This window comes from Carlito syrichta, unplaced genomic scaffold, assembly GCF_000164805.1.
Source record: "Carlito syrichta isolate Samal-C Ts95f unplaced genomic scaffold, Tarsius_syrichta-2.0.1 Scaffold312501, whole genome shotgun sequence".
In the NCBI taxonomy this organism is placed as follows: Eukaryota; Metazoa; Chordata; class Mammalia; order Primates; family Tarsiidae; genus Carlito; species Carlito syrichta.
Genome location: NW_007256597.1, coordinates 173,960 through 198,390, shown reverse-complemented (window position 1 = coordinate 198,390; position 24,431 = coordinate 173,960). Strand labels below are relative to the sequence as shown.

Sequence of the window (24,431 nt, the reverse complement as noted above, 5' to 3'; positions counted from 1 at the left end):
AAGGGGCTTTTTAATGCATTTCTGTAAGGTAGAAATTAGGTTCTTTTTACTTTTCAAATAATAGCTAGTTCGTCCAACAATGAAAGTATAGAACACTGATAAAGTATCAAATAAAATAAAAGTAGGAAAAAGGTATTAAGTGTATTCTACAGAGATTAGGTAGACAGTATGTTTTTGACCTTGCTATAACTTAAGATGTTCTCGTCTCTTGAAGACCGATCAGAGAACACTGAGAGTAAAAGGAACTTCAGAGTTCTTACCTGCAAAATTAAAGAATTGTATTAGGTGACATCTGTAGGGCCCTTCTTCCCCTGTCATGCTATGACTCTTGGAAATCTCAGTTGAAGAATTAAAGATTACTCAGTAGAAGAACTAGAGATTATTGAAGATTACAATTTAGGATATTGAGAAATCTTGCAGATCTGGACAGGGGCTTAAAAAGAAGAAAAATACCCACCTGAATGTGCAAATCACGGGTCTTAGCAATGTTGCCGAGTTCACCCATCAAAGTCTCCGTGCAAGAAAGGGAAAAACGTGGTGTCACTACAGGCTTCACTCTAGAATACTGCAGATAATAAAAAAAAGTTGACAGATATGAATGTAAAGTGTATGCCAAAATGCATAACATATAGCCAGATGATTTTATGTCTTTATTTTGGGGAGCAATCTCCCATTCTAAGAGTCCTTGGAAATGGTGGATTTCATGGAAACAGCCTATGACTGAGAATAAAGGAGAGTACGTTCTTCAATGTCAAGTTCAACCAAAGATTCTATCTCAAGTAATAGACACCCTCCTCCCCCAACATTGAGGCTCAGGTGAAGGGCAGACTGGGTCGCCTTTATGAGGAGAATTGGAAGCTGAAGGAGAAGATTTAAAAGAGAATCCTGGGGAGACTAAAAGCGAGGTGGTAGCCTGTTCCACTTGTGGAAGTGTGCTGGCAATGACCTTCCTGAGAACTATCCAGTTGCAGGATCAGCTCTGGTGCCACCTGAGGCGAGTGGCCAGGCAGGAAAGGACTTATAGAGGAATGGTAAGGATAAGGATCATAGATCTCCACATAGATCTCCCAAGGTTAGACTGAAAGAAATTCTGAGGTTTCCTGTAGTGTCCAGTCAGACCTCAAAAGATGGTAAGGAAAGGGTCAAGCTTGTCAATCTAAGAGATTGCCCAGTGGAGTCATAAACCAGCCTACTGGGGGAGGCAGCAGGAAATAGCATTGTCTCCATAGGCTCACCAATGCCAGGGCACTGCAGAGGTCTACTGTGTGAACCAAGGAGCCAGTAGCTAGGGCAGCAGGGTTGAACAGTACCTATGTTTCATACCAGACCAGGGGCACAAGTCGCCAGAACCAACGTTGAGGTAGCCACCAAACTGTCCCACAGCTTCCAGGTTCCACCAATCTGCCCATACCCATGAAGCCCTCACCCCCTCCCCAGAGATCAGGCCTGTGAAATTAGAAGGTTCTAGAGCAGACAGAGAAAAACCACTGAGAAAGGGAGAGTCATTTTGAGATGGTGACTCTAAACTGGGTAGTGACTGAACTGCCATACCTTGGATCGACGAAAAGCTTAGTGAACGAGAGAACAAGTTTATCTACTAAAATTTAGTTTTTCTGTTGCTTGTAGGTAACGGGTTTTGGAGCCAAGAAAATTGTACACAATTAAAAGAATAAAGGGAATTTCATGTTTGGATATATCTGAGAAGTGATTCACCAAACCACTTAAAATCAGTTAATATTTCCTGATTTTATAAAAAAATTTTCCTGATTTCAAAATGTGTTTCAAACAAAACACAGAGGGCTAGATATAGAGCTGTACCAGACCTCTCTGAAATGCAAAAAATGTCTGTCCTCTGTTTCTATGAGTTTGATTTTTTTTTTAGATTTCACAAATAAGTGAGATCATGTAGTATTTGTCTCTCTGTGTCTGGCTTATTTCACTTAGCAGAATGTCCTCTAGGTTCACCCATATTGTCGCAAATGGCAAGATTTCCTTTTTTATGGTTGAATAATATTCCAGTGTGTGTGGGTGTGTGTATGTATGTGTATATATACTGTATTTTCTTTTTCATCTGACTATAGACATTTGGGTTGTCTCCATGTCTTGGTTCTTGTGAATAACACTGCAATGAACATGGGGGTGCCCATATATGTTCAAGATACTAATTTTATTTCTTTTGGATATATACCTGGAAGTGAGATTTCTGGATCTCATAGAGATGATGATCAAAGGGTAAAAAATTTTCTGCTATAAGTTGAACAAGTTCTGAAGATCTAAGGTACAGGATGGGCAGTAATGGATGTGTTAATAATTTGATTTTGATAATTATTAAAGAATGAGTACATGTATGTCATATCACCTTGTAAACCTTGAATATACACAATCTTTATTTGTCAGTTAAGTCATTTAAAATTTTTAAATGCTCGACTTCACAGAGTTAAATTGAAGGGTCCACTGTGGAAACAATTTAAGTTTCTAGGAAAATACTTCTTCACACATGGAATAAGCCAATTGTACATGGACTAATCCCTGTCAAACAACTTAATAATGAATTCTACAACTAATGTAAAGGCAATGCAGATACAAGTTCTGAACAAATTTACTTACATTCCTCTGAATCATTTCTGTCACAAACCTGAAATAAAACAACAAACGGGAAGTTAGAAACTTAAGCATTTTCAACTAAATGTTTTAAAAAGGTAAAAACACAATCCTTATGTGTCTTAATGTCCATGTGAATATTTCTAATGCTGCACATGTTTCACCAGCACTAATTAAAAATTAGCAAGCAGTAATTATTCTGCTTTCTCATTTGCAGCCAGAGATGGAGCACAAAATCACAGGGAAATGGAATGTTAGCATCTAGCATCAGTTGGGCTGTTCTCGAGTATTCCCATGGCACTCAAGCTGTTCTACTAGCTCAAGCTCTGTCTAGGGAAATACTGCAGTATGTTATGTTCCACGGATATTAGAGTCATGGAGTCCTATGCACCCAGAGGCATTTAGGAGACACAGGGATCTCTACTTCTAATTCTCAGTGGAAGCTACTCGTTCACACAACGTCATCATGTATGTCCAAGGGCAGAGTCCTCCTGGGGATGGATGTCGGAGTAAGGCAGAAGGACTAGGCCAGAGGTTGTAGTTGTGCAGTGCATAGTGCGTGGGACGGATGATGATTCTAGGTTGTGCCTGTAGGGATGGGGCACCTGTGAATTCTATGAAATGGCTACTTCTGCCCTGGTTGGGCAGCTATAGTTTCCTGCCTTCTAGTATTCCTTTGTTTAAAAATAAAATGTGAATGAAGGTTTACAGCAGTTATAAATAGGTTAATAGATGAGCTGAGCATATGGCCAGTGCTAAGGGAAGGCGAGTGCTTCCTCCTCTTGGTGAGGACACTCTTTTTTTTTGAGATGGAGTCTCACTCCATCACCCAGGCTAGAGTGCAGTGGCACGCTCATGGCCACCCCAGGATTGACCTGCTGGGCTCCACTGATCCTTCTGCCTCAGCCTTTCAAGTAGCCGGAACTACAGGCACACACTACCATGCCCAGCTAATGTTTTATTTATTGTAGAGACGAGGGCTGGCCAACTTGCCCGGGCTGGTCTTGAACCCACGGGCTCAGGCAATCCACTCACCTCGACCTCCCAAAGTGCTGGGATTACAGGCTGAGCCACCAAGCCTGGCCACTTTTTTTCATTTTTGAAAATTTTCATGACTTTCTTCACAAATTAATTTCTCACAATATTCATTCATAAGTTTTAGCAGTAAAATTTTATTTTTATTATTATTATTATTATTATTGCTTTTTTCTTTTTATTTCAATAGCTTTAGGGGGCACAGACAGTTTTTTGTTACACAGACGCTTTGTATAGTGGCAAAGAAGTCTGGTCTTTAAGTGTACCCACCACCCCTACCTGTGAACATTGAACCCGATAGGTGATATTTTATCCCTGCAGAGGACATTTTAAAAAATTTTTATTATAAAGATGTGGGGTACATTTCAGTGTTAGGTATGTAAACATTGATCATGCAGGTACTCTTGTTGATGAGGTATGTCCCTCCCTCCCCTAGCAGTTTCCCTCAACTGCCAATCCCACCCCACCCCAACAGTTTCCCACTACTGCCAATCGCTTTCTTATAGCATTATAATTGTTCAAGGTCCATTTATGAGTGAGAACATATGGAACTCTGTTCTTGTTTCTGTGATAAATCACTGAGTACGATCGACTCTAAATCTATCCAAGTTGCTGCAAAGTCCATAAGAGGACATATTTAAGGGAAGGAAAGCCTGGGGAATAGAAGGAAGTTGGACTTCTAAATCTTGCATCAGGATAAGTTTGGTTTGGGGAAATATTTATAGCCAAATAATTTCCTTCTATATTTTTCGAATACTGAATAGACTACACTAAAATTGCTTGTCAAATCCTCGAGGTATTATGGAAAAGTCATTTAAAAACGTAACAAAAGTACTTATATGGTCAGTAGAATATCCCAATGTTATACAAAAAAGAACACAGTGAAAACTCATGATCTCAATAAATAATATGACTCACAACAAAAAGTAATTTAATGAGCAGGCCACATGTCCTTAAAACCATATCCTATCTATAGGAAAAGCCCTGCTCAATAATAAAGGGCAGGTGGAGGGCAAGTCATTTACTTTTAAAAGAATCCTTCATTTTACAAAGAGATTTACCCTAGGATTCCTATGGCAAGCTTCTGAAGGCTTTAAAATATAATTTGATACACAAAAATAGCCCTGACTTGCAAATTTTTAAGGAACAGACTAATTTCACCAATTTGGGTAAATCCACACAGTGACCTTGGCAAATGGGAAGAATGGTTTAGTACATTAATTTAATCTCTCATTTAATTTGACATCACAGGTTGATTCCAGAGTATGTTAATACATCTTGAGGTTTTCAGGCCTTTTTTAAATTTTTATTTCAACCATGTGGTATTAGGAGAAAATGGTGAGGGGAAGAATGCTAGAAGCATTGAGAGGAGTGCTATTGGACTAAAGGAGAAAATCATAGAGAGCTAGAGTCTCCAAAAATACACTCCACAGCAATTTATACCTTATACAATCTTCATGTTAGAAAACAAAAATAAACAAGCAAACAAAATAACATTCCCTTGCAAGTTTAAAAGTAACTTTTTAAAAATATATATTTACTTTTTTAAAAATTGAATCACTTTCTACTCAACGCTTATCTAAAGTGGATGTGAACTAAAAAATACAAATTATGCATGAACACACACCCCATCCACATACCCCTATTTTAAAACACAGTTTTATTGAAGTATAATTTGCATAACCATAGAATTTACCTGTAAAGTGCACAATTCAGTGATTTTTAGTAAATGTGTTGAGTTGTGCAACCTTCATCATAATCCAATTTTGAGCATTCTCATCACTCTGATTAGATCCCTTGGACTCATTTACAGTTAGCAGTCATTCCTAATCCCAGCCCCAGGAAATCTCTAATCTTGGCTTTCTGTCTCTATGGATTTATATTTTCTATACATTTTATACAAATGGAATTATACACTATGCGACCTTTGTGTTTGGTTTCTTTCTCCTAGCACATTGTTTTAAAGTTCAACCATGTTGTAATAGGCATCAGTACTTAATTTCTTTTTATGTCTGAATAATATTCGATTCACCAGCTGATGGACATTTAGGTGGTTTCCACTATTTGTTGCCGAACAAGTCCCCACATGGCCTTGTCAACCCAGCTCTTCCTTTTTTTCTTGCTTGTAGTTCTCAGAATAACTGTAGAATATGCTAAAAATGCAACTCCTTGAGATAGGAAGAACTAGCTAGAAAATCCTGTGCTCTGTTCCCTTTCTTCCCAGAACAAGATGTCCTGCAATGCTTTAGCCCAGTGAGTCAACTTTCATCCGAGTATAAAATCACAGGCAGAACATGTTTTCAGAGTCCCTCAGCTGCGGTGTGACATGAGGAACACACAGATGAGATTCTATTCACCCAGAGAAACTTCCTTGAACTTTGAGGGGACAGTTCACCATATATCCTAAGATTCTATTGTTCCTTGACGCTTATCTGTGAGTAATAAACTTGCTTTGCTTAACTTGTGTGAGTGTTCTGTCTCACTGGACTCATGCAAGTGGATTGACACTGATGTTGTGTACTGTGAGGTGTTCAGTCTCCTCTGGGACAGTGAATCACAGTGTCCCCTGGGACAGTGAATCTGCTTCACACTTGGCTTCTATAAATACTGTGAACATTTGCGTGCAAGTCTTTATGTGGACATATGTTTTCATTTCCCTTGCACACCTCCACTTTTTATGATTCTGTCTGTATATGGCACTCTATTCTTTGAGATGAAGATCTTCCAAGGTAGGCTGTCCACAACCTCTGGTGAACCCAGTTCAGTGTCCAGCAGCAGCAGAGTGGACCTGAGTTCCTCCAATTGTCTCTTTCAAGCTTGTGTGTCACCACAAAATGTCCTCAGAGCCTTACTGGAAGAAGAACAGCAAGGCACTACTCCCTGTGAGCAGACAGATACAGAACCAAGGCAGGAAAAGGAACCACAGCCTTCCCTCCTGTATTTCTACCCTTCACTGCGGAAAGACATTCTTTCGGGTCACATTTTTGGAGAGAGGATAACCTAGCTTCTTATATTAGCATGTTATGGCCATTCCAGCATATACTCAGAACTTTTCCCTTCCCACAGTGGGACAAAATAGTAGTGAGGATTACATATACCACCTAGAAAAAAAAAACACTAAAAATATAGAGTACAATTTCAACTCTGGTAACTTTAGGTGGTTTAATTATGAAACACATTTTTTTCTTCTTTGTACCTTTTTGTGCTTCTCCAACTTTTTTTTTTAACCATGGGAACACTTATTACTTTGATTTTGTTGTGTAATTCCTTTTTAGTGAAAGGTCTCTCATCACCTATAAGATGTAATTCATTTGCCTTACCTTGTTAGAAAATACCCAAGCATTCTTATTTCCTAATGAGTTCCATGAATGACTCTTCACTTCCATTATCTTTTAGAAATGAGCATACACCATAGCAGACACTCTTGCACACCCTCTGTTTCTCTCTTTCTCTTTACTTACATTGAATATGAGATGGGGGAGTCAATATCACAGTGGTAGGAAGACTGAATTTAGAGTCATAGGCCCTGGCTTTCGATTATGGCTCTGCTACTTAAAAGTTGTGTGACCGTGAGCAAATCACTTAGCCTATGCCAGACTCAGTTTCCTTATCATAAAAGTTAGATGCCTCGTGAAGATTTTGGTGAGGATCAAGTGTGGCACTGCAAAGAGAAGCTCTTTGTAAATTATTTACGATTATCCACTATTTGATGAAATTTACTGTAGACTAGCTGACACATTGCATCATACAGAACACTGAATCACTGTGTGCACAAGCCACCTGGGTCATAACAGCCTCTTGTTTCCTCTTTACACCTCTGACTCTGTCAGTGCAGCAGAGGGACTCACTCAGAAGACAAATCAAGATAAATGGGCTTTTTACCTCTCTGTTTCCTTGATTGATTCCTCAGTGGTCTCCTTGTATTCTGAAACAGTGTCATTCAGATCCATGCATACTTTGCCCACAAATGCCCGCTGTCCAAATTTATCTGTGGCCAACACACAGAAAGAATCTGAAGGCATGTTTGTTTCTCTAACAGTAGTTTTTCTAAGTCTTTAAAAAATATCTTTAAATTAAAATCATTGTGAAAAACGTAAGTAAGAATGCAAAAGCTCATCCACCATCACACCACTTAAGAATAATAACAACAAATCCCCACCAAATCAGTAGGTAGTAAAGATTCTTCTGTTTACCCCCTTAACCCACCACCTCCCCCATCCTTATCCCCAGACTGAGCAGGAACTAATTGGATGGGGTTTTTAAAAAATTGTATTATTTGTCTTTCCATTTGATTATACAGCTTGTCTATATTTTTAATAACTATCTTTGTTCTCACTTGATTACATGGCAAAGGAGAAAACAGTCTCAGATCCTAGAAAAAGTCTTAGTTCTTGACATACCTGCACTTGGTTTCTTCCTTCTCTTTTTCTCCCCACCCACAGTCTTCTTCCTGTCTCGCATTCTACCACCCCTCTTCTAGATAAAACACAACATGGCCAAGGGATAAGAATATGGGCACTAGAGTAGGACAGATTTGGATGAATGCCTTATTCGTTTGATTATTCTCTGGATGGTGAATATTATTTGGCCAAGGTATAAACCTATACTACGTGCAGGCTTATGAGGAGTACATGCAATCATGCACATAAGGCGACTGGCACATGGGAATCAATAGCACCATACGCTGCTATTTTTTTTTTTAGATTAGAAAATATAGTTAGCTGGGCTCGGTGGCTCAGTCTGTAATCCCAGCGCTTTGGGAGGCTGAGGTGAGTGGATTGCCTGAGCCAGCGGGTTCAAGACCCACCCAGGCAACTTGGCGAGACATCCCTACAATAAATCAAAAAAATCAGCCGGGCATGGTAGCACATGCCTGTAATTCCGGCTACTTGGAAGGCTGAGGCGGAAGGATCGCCGGAGCCCAGCAGGTCGAGGCTGCGGTGGCCGGGAGCGGCCACTGCACTCCAGTCTGGGTGGCAGAGTGAGACTCCAACTCAAAAAAAAAAAACAAAGGAAAAGATAGTTTATTTAGAAAGTAAATTTGAGAACGAAAGAGGAACTTCACCTTCCCAATGCAGGGGAGGGAGTCAATTAGAAAATACAGTTTATTTAGAAAGTAAATTTGAGAGAGAAAGAGGAGATTCACCTCCCCAAGTTAGGGGAGGGGTCCAAAGCTAAAGAAACATGGCCACACCATGGTTTCACAAAGCAACGGCCACAGTAACCTGGCAATGGCTCACTGCTATGCTTAATTGTAGCAAACTTAATATCATTATCTGTGGGGAGTTTTACTTAGTCCTACAAGCAGCCTTCAGCACTAAAGAATGTGGTCCTCATCAGAGGTGCTGGAAGAATTCCATTTCAGTCAGAAAGTTGAAACTACATGGGACAGGGCAATGGTCATTGTGTCTATAAAGTCTTCACCTCTGTCATGAGAGTCTTTCAAAAGTGTTCTCCCTCTCTCTTTCCCCTCTAATTCATTCTAATCCCTGGCCATTAGATTGATCTCCCTCCAAATACCACTTTCATGCCATCACTCACAACTGCTCAAAACCTTCTTTGAGTCTTTGATGTATAGCTGAGCTTTTCCACAATCTGAACCATCCCGTCTGCCCCCCCCTCCTCTCCCATCACCCTGCTCTCTACTAAATCTACTGTTTTGGTCAAAATTCTTTGCTCTCTGTGTCCACTATCAATATTTCTGTCCCCATACCTCTATCTATGTCATTTCCCCTGTTTGGAAGACATTTTATTCTCTCCCCATTTTGTCTTCCATTCAAAGCCCAGGTTAAAGTCCCCTTTCATGAAGTCTTCCCAGACATGGCCCTTGGTTATCTTTGCCTCCTCTGAAAACTGCAACATTTATTTTCAGCATCACCCATCATGCCTTTGGTATAAACTCTTGGCCAGTAGGCAGCGATGTCAGAGCATGAGCCAATGGTGCCATGTGCCAGGTACTACACTGACTGGGAATCAGCCACCCAAATTCAGAATCAGCTCTGTTTACAAGCTGTGCAGTATTGGACATGTTACGTAACCCCTCTGGGCATCAGTCTGTACATCTATAACAAGAGGACACCATGACTACCTCAGAAGATTGCTTGAAGCTGAGCTAATCCATACAGAGCGCTCTGCACCACACCAGGCATCTAGTAACAGCACCATAGATGTTACTAAACTTATTAATGTGTCTAGGCATTCCATCTGGTTTCTCAAGGACAAAGACTATTTTCTGTCTCATTGTGCTCCAAGCATCTAGCACAGTGCCCTGAGTCTAACCAACAGCCAACACATGTCTGTTGATTCTAACAGAATAAATGGTTGTCATGGCTACAATTAGTAAACTTGCCCTAAAAAACCCTAAATTAATACAAGAAATTCAGACTTGAATATGAGGGAGGACCCCAAAAATATCAGAATTCTTTTTGGAAGGCGGGTCCCTTGTAGAACAGGCTTCCCCCACTAGGTAAGTGTTCTAGCAATCCATTGGCATTAGTGTGCCAGCTAGCATTGTTGTGAGAGGCTACGTTCGATTTCAGTGATTTTTTTTTTTTTTTTTAGATTCTTTCAACATTTCATGATGGGTGATTTATAGTGCACCTGTCCACTCTGTGCTGAGTGTTCAATGGTTTTTTTTGTTTTGTTTTGTTTTGTTTTTTACCAAAAATGGTATGACCCCTATGCCTCACTCACCCTCCCTATTCACCTAATCTCACTTATTTCCTGGACAAAAAAAGTCCTCAAAGAGAAATGTTTTGCTGATGTGGAAGAGGTGGAACAAAAAAACAGCAGAAGCCCTAAAAGGTATCAAAATTGATGAGTTCAGAAACTGTTTTGAGCAGTGGAAAAAGTGTCTCAACAGGTGTACTGCATCAAACAGAGAGTACTTTGAAGGTGACTGAAGTTTAAACATACAAGAATAAACATACAATTTTAATAAATAAATTCCATTTTGGGGTCCCCCCTTGTATATATCATTCTGTAACCAAAAACCACAAGTACATAATCAAAGTGTGTAAACAATAGAAAACATTCAAAGGCTGCAATGATACATAGACACTTTTAAATTACTTGCAAAAAATTGCAGTGCTCAAATTCTAGCAATTAAAAGGCAGGACTACCCACAAGTACATAGAAGTTGTTAGGTAGGCCTGGTCTGGGTGTCTCTGCTTGATGTGCCCATAAATCATGCTTTCATCTGCTCACCTGTAATTTCAGCAAGGAGCAAAGATGAGTCAGTGTGAATTGTTCCAAAGTAACAAGCTGTGGTTGTTCCATTCTTTAGTGTTCGCCTCTAAAAATAAATCACAGAAACCATGAATCGTGTGTGCCCAGAAAAGTCACATGGCATATCCGGAGGAAAATAGAATTCTAGTTTTTTATTTTAAAATGTTTTTATTTAAAGTTATGCCATCTTGATATGGAATATAGTTAAGTAAATGGCAAAAGTATTTCTATTCCAAAAGCCTTAGCTGGAGGAGAAGTTGATACTTTTGATTTCCTAGATTCTTACAGTTCTATGTTTCAAAATCCATACAATGCGATAATAATTAATTTCTTATTTCTCAGGATTATTCAAGGCTATCCAAATTGTATTGCATCTGGGAGCACATAAATAAGATTTTTCTATCTGTCACAGAGTAAAAATATTCAGCCAGATTTCCAGTTCAACCTGGAAGATTGACCACACATATCTATTTCCTTTCCCTAGCAAATTACCACTAACATAATAGTAAAGGAGTACAAAATTTATCAACCCACAAGAGGAACATGAGAGGGGATGTGAATAGAGAAAATATTTGAACATCTTCTTGCAAGACAAAAAACATAGATGAGAACCTGGAAGCAAACTGAAAACAGAGAGAAACAGGCAAGTGTCAGTAAGGAAGTGGCTGAAAGTCTGTGAACAGGTGACTAAACCCTGGCAGGAAACCTTCCCCTCCCTGTTGAAACCAGCTAACCACCCCTAACCTGGTCCCTGGAGGAGAGATGTTCTCCATGTAGAAACAGGATAGTAATTAGAGGGTGCAAGCCAAAAAAAAAGACAAGGTGAAGAAGAAGTTTAAGTAAAAATCTGGCTGACCTTTGGGTCATCTTCCCCAGAATGCAGGGGATTAAAGAAAACGTTCCTAGAGAAAATCAATGACTCTAGAAGAAAGATGTTCTCACAGTGACATTTGGTACCTACATGCACAACCTTCACTGTTCATCTTATAATGAAGTTCACTGTCAGCAAGTGCTACCTCTACCCAGATCTTCTATTCAGCATCTTAGAGCATCACACTTAAATATGAACGTATGACCAAGGTTCAACAGACTTTGGAAGGAAGCTATTATCAAAAAGATAAGAAGGGGGAGAAAATCTGGGAAAAAGTCTTGGCAGAAACAGACAACCTACAAGGGAGAACCTCCCAAAAAGTGGAATTTATTTATAAAAAATTATGTATTTTTTCTTACATGTTTAAATCCAAGTAGCAAAAGGAAACGTAGCTCACTGTTAAATCAAGAATATATGTTAACAAATAACAAATTGGAATTAAATTGAAATAATTTTTTAAATAAATTTGAAAATTAAGACAGTTTACATTAAGTATAGATGGTAAAAAAAAAAATAAAGGGGAACTAAAATCTCATCTGCTATGGGATGTGGTACAGAGGGTAGAGATCAAGGAGGGAGACTGAAAAAGCTCTTGTCCAGTTATATGGGAGAACACAAAATAAAATAGCAGAATACTTGTTTAACACTTTTTGTTTGTTTGTTTGTTTGTTTGCATTGGAGTCTCACTCTGTTACCCAGGCCTGGAGGGCACTGGCACACTCCCAGCCACCGTAGCCTCGACCCGCTGTGCTCAGACCATCCTTCAGCCTCAGCCTTCCCAGTAGCTGGAACTACAGGCACGTGCCACCATGCCCAGCTAATTTTTTTTGATTTATTGTAGAGATGGGGTCTCGCCAAGTTGCCCAGGCTGATCTTGAACCCAAGGGCTCAGGCAGTCCACTCGCCTCAACCTCCCAAAGTGCTGGGATTATAGGCGTGAACCACAGCGCCTGGCACATTTAACACTTTCAATACCTTAACTTCTGTATCTGTAGAGATACCAAAAATGTTATGTCAACAGAGAAAACACAGTCTTTTTTAAAAATTGCAGAATAACCATAAAAATTAATCTTTTATTAGGTCATAAAATAAATATCAACTATTCTCAAGAAAAAAGACTGATGTTATGTTTACTACTAAATTAAAATAAAACTCAAAACAGACATGTGATCTAAATTTTTTCTACATTTTCAAAATTTTAAGCACCTTTCTAAAATCTTGGTTTGCAAATAAAATCAAAATGGAAAACTGAAGCTACTTAGCAAAGAAGATAATTGAAGCACTCACAGATATTAGCAGTAAGCCCCTTTCTCCTGTCAGGCCTGAACCAAGGGATACGAGGGCTATGGGGAAAGAAGTTTTAAGAGAAATTATAGTTTCAGATTGGACTGTGTTAAAGCAAACTAAATTTGGCCTGGGATGTTTTGGACTTCGAGTCTCTACATAAGGATCTACAGCCTAACTTAGTATATAAGCTAACTGAGAGCCTAACTTAGAGGCGTACATTTGCAACAAATAGCTGAGTCTCAGCCAATCACAGCAGCTGAGCTTCAGTCAATCACAGGTGGCCAACTGATTAGATCGTGTTTATATAAGGCAGATGCTGAGCCTGAGGCATAGCCAATCAAGCTGCTTCTGTAGCTCACCTCTGTTTTCTGTTCCTAAATGCTGCCTGCCCACATTGCTGGATAGAGCCCTCTGAACCTTTTCTGGTTATGAAAACTGCCTGATTCTGGAATCATTCTTTGTTCAGTTACACTCGGTTAAATTTCATTTGTCTAAAGCTTTTCTTTTAACAGTTAGAATTAGAAAGAAAAAAAAACTAGAAAGTTCAGAACTCCCCAAATTACTATAAAGAGACAAGACCGGGAGAGCCCCCTCAGGGAGAGAAGGAAGGAGGAATGAAAAGGAGGGTGGAAGGAAACCGGAAGCTACTTCTGTTTGTTCCCACTGAGCTCAGCCCATTTAGTAGGTTACATGTCTAGTTAACATATCTCAACATTCTTAAACAGATGTCAACCATATCCTTAGCTCATCTAACTGCAAAATTTTGTGGGTCTACTTGTTATCAGAAACATAGGATATATGCACTGCAAATACTTACAGGAGTAAGACCTATTTTGTGCCCTCTGACATCAAATATTTAAAGAAATTTCAGACATAAGAAATCATTTTTATGGAGTACTGCCTGATGAAATATACAGTCCTTGATACTCTAGCTATCTAAGTAGAAAAGACAGATCTATCTGGACTTTTTGACACTATAGCATCCTTACAAAGTATATTTTGACAACACAGCAACTATCCACATTAGGAATATTAGATTCATTTTCTTAAATTTCAGTATGAAGAATAAATATGCTTGACCTCAGTAAATGTATTTTTTTAATCAAATAATATACATTTCATAAATTATTCCCTTCTGTAGGTCAGGTTCTAGAAACTTAAAGTCAAATATGTGACAAATTCTAACAAATGCATGGGCTCTCCCTGCCACCATGGTAGACACTGACTTCTTGGTTTTATTTTTTCTCCTACACTTCTTTTCTTTTAGGTTTTATTTTTCCTTCCCCCTTCTACCATTTTTTCCGCGATTCATGACTCATTTTCTCTTGTTGGTATGCTATGCAATTTTAAGCTCTCACACTCTTTTTAGAATAATGTGAGGTATAAATAAATTTTGAGAATAAAGATTTGATGTGGTTAACACAATTCATGAACACAATGCACCAGCAATTTTATACACAGCTTTAGTCCTTCTCAGTTTTTCTGGTGTCATGTGGATGCATGCTATATATGTAAGACACACAATTACACTGAATTTATAATTAAGCAAGGCAAGTGTGTAAACGTTAGCACTTGCTTTTACTCTTTAAGGCTGGACTGATGCAAGACCAAATTAGCAAGAGGTTTAGGTCAGTCACTGCAGAAGATTTGTAATACTGTCACCACCACATAGCCAACCCCTAGGAGGAAAATCATCCATGGTTCTAGCAAAAGCCCAGGAGTGTTCACATCAAGTGAGATCAATGACACAAGGTAGTGGTCAGATAAAAAGGTATTTTCAGCTTTAACTTCTTCCCTGAAGAAGCTGTTTCTGGTTGCTGAGTGGATGCTGGTTTTGGGCAGAGTGTTGGAGTAGAAAGAAGGGAACTGATTTTCTTGAAAGCGTAGAAGGTAGGATTTTTTCAGAGCCTTCAATCAACAACCGGTACACATTACAGTCGCTGTTCAATGGCTGAATTAGCTCCAGAGTTCCCTCTAGTGGTGTTAATACTCAAGTCACAGTCCCATGTGCCCTGTGATATGGAACCATCCTATTTTCCCTCCTTGGGAAGCTACCAGAATAACGTGATATTCTTCTAACAGTAATTTTAAATTTCCTTGGCTATTTCTAAAGCAAACAAACAGAGCTCTTCCCATGTGCCAGGCACTATTCTAAGAACCTCACAAATACGAACTTGCTTAATTATCATAAGAATCCTGTAAAGTAGGTACTATCGTGATCTCTCTTTTTTACAGATGGGGAAAGTGAGTCACAGAACTTTCCAAAGGTCACACAACTATTCCATATGGTTCTCAGAACAGCATTATGGATTGGCAGGAACAGGGAACACACAAATATTCATGAAACCCAAATTTGGCTAAAATAAATAAATAAAGCACAAGAAGTAAAAGAGAGTAATGTAAGTCCACCAGATAAGGCATCTGGGAACTTGGCTTCAAATTCTCTCTTAGCCACTGACTAGCCGTGTAGGTGAGGTGGCCACAAATTCACTGGGCTGTGAAAGAACTTTAAAAATCTCTATGGCCCATCTTAGCCTTAACTGTGTACGCATTATAATTTAAATCTGTCCCAAGAAACGGATGCTTCTATAGACAACCAAACATAATACCATACTTACACACCGGATACTTACAACAACTCTGGTGTATACTTCTTCAGCAAAGTCGATGCTTTGGAATCTGAGTTCTGTAGGAAACGTGTACTTGGTCAGCCACTCCAAAAGGGGCAAGTCTACATTACTTCCAGCAAAGAAATACTGAGGAGCATGAATGTGTGTATCAACCAGCCCAGGCATGAAGAACTCACTGGAAATTAAGATGGTAGGAAAAGGATTTAATAGCATCAGTCATTTTCCATATCTCTAAATCACATTTTCTCTCAAGAATGATATCATCATTCACCTCACACCAGTTCATAGCTGTCGCAATCAGACAACTGTAAATTCTCCTATTATGTAGAGGCCAGGAAACAAAAATGAAGCTCTTTTAGGAGAGATCCAGTTTCTAAATTGGAAAAGCTGGTGTAGGGTTAACCTATGATGATGAAGGAAGGAAAAAGCAGAGTACTGGTTTTAGGGCAGAGAGGTTTTCAGAACTTCTAGAACCATGCTGAGGAACATACAACAAGTCGCTAAGGGGACCGAAGATGGAAACAGAGTGGCCGCAATTTTAGACTCAGTGGTCATCCTGATCTTGGCTGATTACAAGAAATCTAGTTTTTTTCATGTGATAGAGGCTGAGATCTGAAATAGAAGCGGCAAGAACAAACGGGTGAGGGACAGGTGATCTTCGGAGATGGGAACATAAGGCGGCAGTGGTGTAAATGGTTAAGTGAAGTGGGGGTTGTGATGCCATGACAACCACGCTCACAAACCTCTGACCACTCCTCCTGCTACACTGATCCATCAATTGACATTCATGCTTCTATTCATTCTTATAATGGAAAGTCCTGGGAAAATGTTTTTAAGGGTTTCAGAGCCACTGCCCATAGAATTAAAGTAGTCTGATGCTAACGGACACTTAGAGCTTTACTGAAGAGTTCATCCAGCTCACCAGCCACTATTAAGTGGCCAACCTCATCCAAACAGATGTTTGCCAAAAGATGGTGTGTACTACCACCACCTTCATCCTAAGTAAACATTAAGTCGCATAAGGAACTTGAACTTGAAACATGACATCACAGAGAATCCTTTATATGATCAAATCAAGTACCTATATACCACCTAAATATAAGACAATAAAGCCATAAGTAACTCTAAATGCTGCATTTTAAAAAGTGAGCTAGGAATGACGGTGGTGATGTTAATGGTGATGGTGACAGCAGCGACTGTTTCCTGAATGTGTACATGCACTGAGCATGGGTACAATTCTGCATGTGTCATCTCATTCGTGGGCAGCAGTTCATTGTAAGGGTTAAGTATATACATTCTAGTCTCAGGCGGCTTGGATTTGAGGTCAGTCCTCACCATAAACCAGCAGTTGGATATTTGGTATGTTATTTTTAAAAGTATCTCTGTGGCAGGGCTCGGTGGCTCAGCCTGTAATCCCGCGCCTTTGGGAGGCTGAGGTGAGTGGATTGCCTGAGTCCGCGGGTTCAAGACCCGCCTGGGCAGCGAGACCCATCTCCACAATAAATCAAAACATCAGCCGGGTGTGGTAACACATGCCTGTAATTCCGGTTACTTGAAAGGCTGAGGTGGAAGGATCACCGGAGCCCAGCAGGTCGAGGCTGCGGTGGCCAGGAGCGGCCACTGCACTCCAGTCTGGGTGACAGAGTGAGACTCCAACTGAAAAAAAAAAAAAAGGTATCTCTGTGACTCAGTTTCCTCTTATATAAAATGAATATAGTAGTACTTTCTTAGGGCTGTTGTGAAGCTTGAGTCAGTGTGTGTAAGAATAGAGACTAAGCCAGGCTTGGTGGCTCAGCCTGTAATCCCAGCACTTTGGGAGGCTGAGGTGAGTGGATTGCCTGAGCCCGCGGATTCGAAACCTGCCCGGGCAACTTGGCAAGACCTCATCTCTACAACAAAATCAAAAAATGAGCCGGGCGTGGTAGCATGCACCTGTAGTTCCAGCTACTTGGAAGGCTGAGGCAGAAGGATCGCCGGAGCCCAGCAGGTCGAGGCTGCGGTGACCAGGAGCATGCCACTGCACTTCAGTCTGGGTGACAGAGTGAGACTCCAACTCAAAAAAAAAAAAAAGAATAGAGCCTGGATAATGAAAAGCACCAATAAATATAGTGATGATGATGTGATATAATGCTTACAAGAAACTTATGAAGTATGGGCGTATTGTTACTCTCATTTACATAGGGGTAAGCTAAAGCTCAGGAAGCTTAAGTAGCTTGAAAAAAAATAATCATTAGTCCATTTTGGAGCTAAGATTCAAACCCAGGTAGTTTGTCTCCAGGCTCAGCACTCTTGGTCACTATGTTCCATGTAACAAAATTGTTAATTGACTAACCATGGTAATAAAGAACAGTGACAACTTTTAAGTATGATAAGAAGGTAGTGTTAAGTGGGCCTATAATGTGGGAAGCAAACACAGAGAGGATGAAGCCTGGGTTCCTCTCAAGTATCAGTTACTGACCTCTCCAGAAGAGATTAGTCCTTAAGCTTCTTTTGCTTTCTCCACCACCATAAAATAGAATGGTAGTGTGACTTCTTCAGCAGTTAAGTTGTTCAATCAAATAATATTTCCCAAGTATCTACTTGAATAAAGACTTTATAATCTAGTTGAGGAGATTAGGAGTGAGTAAAGTTGTTTGTGTGTGTGTGTGTGTGTGTGTGTGTGTGTGTGTGTGTGTGTGTGTGTGTGTGAGAGAGAGAGAGAGAGAGAGAGAGAGAGTTGTGACAGAGACAGGGAGAGAGAGATGAGAGACAGAGGGAGAGAGAGATGAGAGACAGAAGGAGAGAGAGAGAGAGAAAGAGCGAGAAAGGAAAGAGGGAGAGGAGGAGGAAGAAAGGGAGAGAAGGAGAGAGTTAGGTCTGGTCAGACTTAAAAAGTCTTAGTGAGCAATTTTACTCTTAGATATTTATCCAAGTGAAACAAAAACTTAAGTTTACAAAAATAATTGTACAAGAATGTTTACACTAGCTTAAATTGGAAACAATCTAAATATCCACCACAAGAAAATATAGATACACAAACTGCTACAATGGAATACTATTCAGTAATAAAGAGTGAACTGATACACACAACAATATGGATCAATCTCAAAAACATGTTCTGTGAAAGAGTCCAGACACAAAAGGGTACATATTGCATTATTCTATTTATATGACATTCAAAACGAGGCAAAAGTAATCCATCTGATAGAAATCAAACAGTGGCTGCCTGTGAGAGGCTGGAGAGAGATTGGAAGGAGCTCAAAGGAAGTTTCTAGAATAAGAATGTTTTATATCTTGATTGATGTGTTGGCTACATGAGTATATATATTTGACAAAACTTATCAAATTATATACCCAAGATCTATGCATTTCAGTACATAGACATTTTTCCAAAAAAAAAAAAATAAACAGCAACAGAAAGGTTTCTTAAAGGGTCTTCAATACTCAATTTAGTGAATTAGCATACATATTATTCTGTAGCCAAGAGGGAGGAGATCATAATATTTGTTTCTTTGTTTTTGTTTGCTTTGGCAGACTGTAACATACGGAGCCTCGGGTTTAGTTTGATGAATCTGGTGGCAGTAGGCACGTGTTGGGAAACTCCTGCAAATTATCTTCCAAATGTGAAGTTTCTAAATAAAGATTGTGGTGAGGAATACAGAAAGGAAAGGGATGACTATGAGAGAAAGAACTTATTATTTCATTAGCCCTAGGAAGCAAAGGAGAAGAATGAGTCAAAAGAGTAAGTTATTGAGCATGCGAGGCAGAACACATGACATAAAGTACCGAGAATCTAGAAAGAGTGTCTCTTTGGGGGAGAAGAGGTTTGTGATGTCCTAATAAGCCTGGTGTTAAAGTGTGACTTCCAAGCATCTAAGAAGTAATTGGGGATGTGGGATACGAAATCACATAAGAGTTAAGAGAGAATTTAGATCTGAGCATCTTCTCAATGCAGATAACCCTCCAAGTTGGTGGTATCAGAGATTTCTGTGGAAGACAGAACAAAACTAAATCTTGAATAACCCCCTCCACTTAAGGTCTAAGACTGAGGAAGAGAAGGTTGTGATCAATCTTGGCAGAGTTGTCAGGAGGATAGAGGGAACCTAGGAGAGAAAGGTGTCCAGAAGAATAACTAAGGGAGGGTTTCAAGAAGAGCAGGGCAGCGACTATGCCAAAAACGGCAAAAAAGCAGGTGTGGCCTCAGTACACTGAGGCCCCAGTGTAATCGTTGGGGGGAAACCCAATTTTGGAAGGATTTTGTCCTTCATTAAAAAGTATTTACTGAGTCTCTAGCATGTTTGAGTTACTATCCTAGGTGCTGAGGAAAGAATGATGAACATGAAAGATGGTGTTAGAGAAAGAATTGGACAGATAGAAAACTCCCTTTAAAAATATTTGGTAGTGAAAGTTAGAATGCAAAAGAGTAAAAGTCACTTTTTGTTTTCCATGTAGGGGAAATCCAAGCGTGTTTGTCAGGTAATAGAGATAAGAGAGTGAATAAGATGATTCAGGGTACAAAGTTCACAGAGGCAATGGAAGAGTAAGGATTTGCTGTATCTGAAGTGTGATTTTTACCCAGAAAAGCTACACATCTTTTTTAGGAAATAGGAAGCATTTCGAAACGTTCACCAATAAAAAGATTCACAGAATTAAGTTTATAGTCCAGATATCAGAACACACAGAAGCATGGAATGTGAGAGTTGCATGCGAGATTAGAGGTTACTGAGCCCACTTACTAATTTTATAGAGAGAACAAAAGAGCCAGGCTCGGTGGCTCAGCTTGTAATCCCGCACTTTGGGAGGCCGAGGTGAGTGAATTTCCAGAGCCCATGGGTTTGAGACCCGCCTAGGCAACTTGGCGAGACCTCACCTCTACAACAAATCAAAAAAATTAGCCAGGTGTGGAAGTGTGCACCTGTAGTTCCAGCTACTTGGAAGGCTGAGGCGGAAGGATCGCCGGAGCCCAGCAGGTTGAGTCTGCAGTGGCCGGGAGCAGCCACTGCACTCCAGTCTGAGCAACAGAGTGAGACGCCAACTCAAAACAAAAGCAAAGAAAAAAAGTAAAGAACAAAAAGAAGCTCAGTGAAGGCAAGCTCATTTTGAGGCTTGCAATTTGTTGGTGGCCCTGCCAGGATTCATACTCAGTTCTGTACTTACAACATCACTTACAAATGACAGTTATTAAGAGCCTAGCTGCAGGTAAAGCAGAGGAGAGGTCTAGAGGCTACAGCAGCAGAAGGTGAAAAAGCTCTCTCTCCTTTCTGCCTCTGCTTTTCAGGATTCCTCTTCCAGCTTTACTTAAGCAGCATAATAGTTCCCTTAGAAAATCTCAACTTTCAGTGGAATATTATGCAGCCATAAAGAAGGACAAACATATGGACTTCACAGCAACTTAGATGAATTTTAGAATCTATCATACTCAGTGATCTACCACAGAAACAAGGAACAGAGTACCACATGTTCTCACTAAGCGGACCCTGAACATTTACCATAATACCATAAGAAAGGAATTGGCAGTAGAGGGATACTGCCAGGGTTAGGGTGGGGGGACACCACAACAATAAGGGTACCTAATCTCAAACCAGGCAAAGTGGGGACCAAAGGGAGGCTCAAATTTTACCTGTTCAATGACCACTTGTATACCTAGTCCTGAATTGTACTACACATCTTTAAAATAAATAATAAAATATTTCAGACTAGAAAAAAATGAAACATGACAAGTCTTTAAGAGCTAAGTGAAATGGATTTTGTAATATGTGGTCATACTTTGGATGGCTTCTCAGGAATTCAAGTCTTTTATGCATCTAAGGATATAAAAAAGCAAAAAAAAAAAGGAAAGGAAAGAAAATCTCAACTTCTTCCAGATATTTTAAACCTGCATTGTTGGCCAAACCTTATCATAACCAGAGAAAGAGAACAACATACACCTTGTATACACCTATCAGAACTCCCACACATCTTTTAACCAAGTGGAAAACATTAATAAAGTTCTCTAATCAAAACACGTGACTAGATATAAAGGCTTGCATCGCCCAATCTGTTTACATACCATCTTCACCCTCATCGACCTGCCCCAAGGACCTGGGAACCCCAGACTACTTTAAGAAGACTGTTCTACTGCACAAAAAATACAAGGTTGTAAAACAAACATGCAACAACACCCTGTCTTTATTTATTTATTTATTTATTTTTGAGTTGGAGTCTCACTCGGTCGCCCAGACTGGAGTGCAGTGGCCGCTCCCGGCCATCGCAGCCCCGACCTGCTGGGCTCTGGCGATCCTTCCGCCTCAGCCTTCCGAGTAGCCAGAATTACAGGTGCGCGCTACCACGCCCGGCTAATTTTTTGGTTTTATTGTAGAGATGAGGTCTCGCTGCCCAGGCAGGTCTCGAACCCGCGGGCTCAGACCATCCGCTCACCTCAGCCTCCCAAAGGCGCGGGATTACAGGCTGAGCCACCGAGCCCAGCTCACCCTGTCTTTATTTAAAATTTTTATAATCCGTTCACCATAGATTTTTGCCTTAATTTTTACATGTTTAAATATTGCAATAAGGTATTGTTTATCTTAATTATTGAGATTTTTTTGTCCTCCCCACTGCCTTTAAATCTCGTACTTGAGGTGAATGCTCACTCTAATCCTGGCCCTGCGAACCTGTCTGCAGCCCATGGTCACAACCTGATCCACTCTCACCACAGCACTGTCATGGTACTCCAGTTGTAATTTTCCTTTTCAAAAAATCTGCGTCGTGCTGAGATAGACCTGTAGATACATTGGGTATTGGGCCAAGTCTGTTAAAAAGACTGGTAGAGAAATCATCTTCTATGGTATTTAAATCATGACAATTTCAACAGCACATAACTTGTGTACTTGATATAAGAATTACTTTGCATTTCAAATATGATTTTTCCTCAGAGGTTTCAGTCTTTCACCAAACTTTATTCATCCCCTTACTACTTCTCTGTATGTGCTTCCAGGGCCCCAGAATCTGCATTTTTGATGGATTTACCTCTAAAAGCAGTCTCATAAAGTGAGACAAAAAGATGTGGAAACCCACAGATAGGTTCACCCCTCTCACCATCCTCCAATCACTTCCCTTTCTCTCATATTCTCCCAAAGTCCACTTCATCTGCTTCCAAGCTTCCTTCTAATCCTCCATCCCCAAACACACGAACAGGTGACCATAAGTGTCAATTGCTCCTCATCACAGACTCTTATGGAAATCTAGCAAGAGGAAGTAGAAGGTTATGGCAGAAGCTACTGCATTAATTTCCATCTCAAATGCCCACATGCCTATGGAGAGGCAGCAGGGTGACCAGAGATGAGTTTATAACTGAGAAGAGCTTGAAGAAGGAAAGTTGCTTGTTTTGCATTTAACAACTGCAAAGCTACAGCATGAGAATTCAAACCAGATGTTTTCATTCCTAGTTCAATGTTCCTCTTACTATATTACCCAAGAGTCAGTTCTCAAGTTAGGGAAGTGTTTTCGGAATGAAAATTGACCTTTGAAAGAACTTGGCATGAAACAAGATAAAATATTTGAGTTTAAAAAAAAAAAACTATTTCTGTTTTTAAAAAACAAGTCAACCAGGCTATGAAGACAGTGGGCCAATCACAGGAAACACATTTTATATATGTATGAAAAACCATTGAAGGGAGTTGAAATATACAATCACAGCTCAAATGCACTTCTAGACATAGATCTTCCCTAGCCAAGCTATCAGAGCACTTGATTCTCAAATTCTCTTCCCTCCCTAGTTCCCAACAACTTATCTCTATTATACCTCTCCTCCCACCCCTGTTTTCTACAATCTAATCACCGTCGTGTTTATGATTCAGTTTGCTTGTTCACTGTCTGCAAACCCATGGGCTGTACACCCTGTAATGACAAGGACCTTGAAGAACTTTTTTCACCTCCAGACCCTTGTACTGCACATAGTAGACTCAACAAGTATTGGCTGAAGAAATAAATGAATGGTGACAGCCTCTAGTTCTCATCTACTTTCTCCTTCTCACCTTCTCCCTTAAAAATAATTAATTAATTTCAAAATCAATTAATTAAAAAATTATCTCTCTCCCAAGGCAGGTTTTCTATCACTTGAGCCTATGACAGGCATGCAGCAAAAGAGAAAGGTTGACGATGACTTACTGATGGCTCAGCTCTCTTACTTCACATGGCTTGAAGCACCATTCTTTGGCCAGTTTTTCTTGTTGAGATGCTTCTTCTAAAAACACTATCTTTAAAAGAAAGAAAGAAAAAAAAGGAATCACATATTAATGAATCATAGTCATTTGTTTTTTTAAAATATATAAATCTTTTAAAAAGAGATGATACTGTAGCTGAGTTAAAGATATTTGACACCAAATGGGATTGAGTTTAGAAGCCAAAAAAGCCAAGAGTTTGTTTTTGGTCATCCAAAGAAGTAAACCGTGTATAATTTTTCCTTTTCTTCTACAGTGTAGATACAAGCGAGACTTCAAAATGTTTCATTTGAAGATACAAGGTATTACAAATCGCTGGTTGGGCCAGGCACAGTGGTTCACACCTGTAAGCCCAGCACTTTGGGAGTCTAAGGTGGGAGGATTGCTTGAGTCCAGGAGTTCAAGACCAGCCCAGACAACATAACAAGACCTCGTCTCTACAAAAAAATCAAAAAGTTAGCTGGGCGTGGTGTTGCATGACTGTAGTCCCAGCTATTTGAGAGGCTGAAGTGGGAGGATCACCTGAGCCCAGGAGGTCAAGACTGTGGCGAGTCATGAACGTGTCACTACACTCCAGTCTGGGTGACAGAATGAGATCCTGAC

At 39.9% G+C, this 24,431-nt stretch overlaps 1 protein-coding gene across 1 annotated transcript in view; it reads right to left on the bottom strand.

Moving 5' to 3' along the window:
- The window catches only part of GDA (guanine deaminase), a 54,817-nt gene extending 30,953 nt beyond the window's left edge, over positions 1 to 23,864 (bottom strand). Inside the window, exons 1-6 of the mRNA XM_008069915.2 lie at positions 23,776 to 23,864; positions 15,655 to 15,826; positions 10,843 to 10,930; positions 7,519 to 7,624; positions 2,608 to 2,635; positions 458 to 565 (exon numbers count right to left, since the gene is read on the bottom strand). Of these exons, the coding sequence (XP_008068106.1) occupies positions 458 to 565; positions 2,608 to 2,635; positions 7,519 to 7,624; positions 10,843 to 10,930; positions 15,655 to 15,816 (492 nt within the window). The 5' untranslated portion in view covers positions 15,817 to 15,826; positions 23,776 to 23,864. The remainder of the gene's footprint in view (positions 1 to 457; positions 566 to 2,607; positions 2,636 to 7,518; positions 7,625 to 10,842; positions 10,931 to 15,654; positions 15,827 to 23,775) is intronic.
- Positions 23,865 to 24,431: the final 567 nt, after the last annotated feature.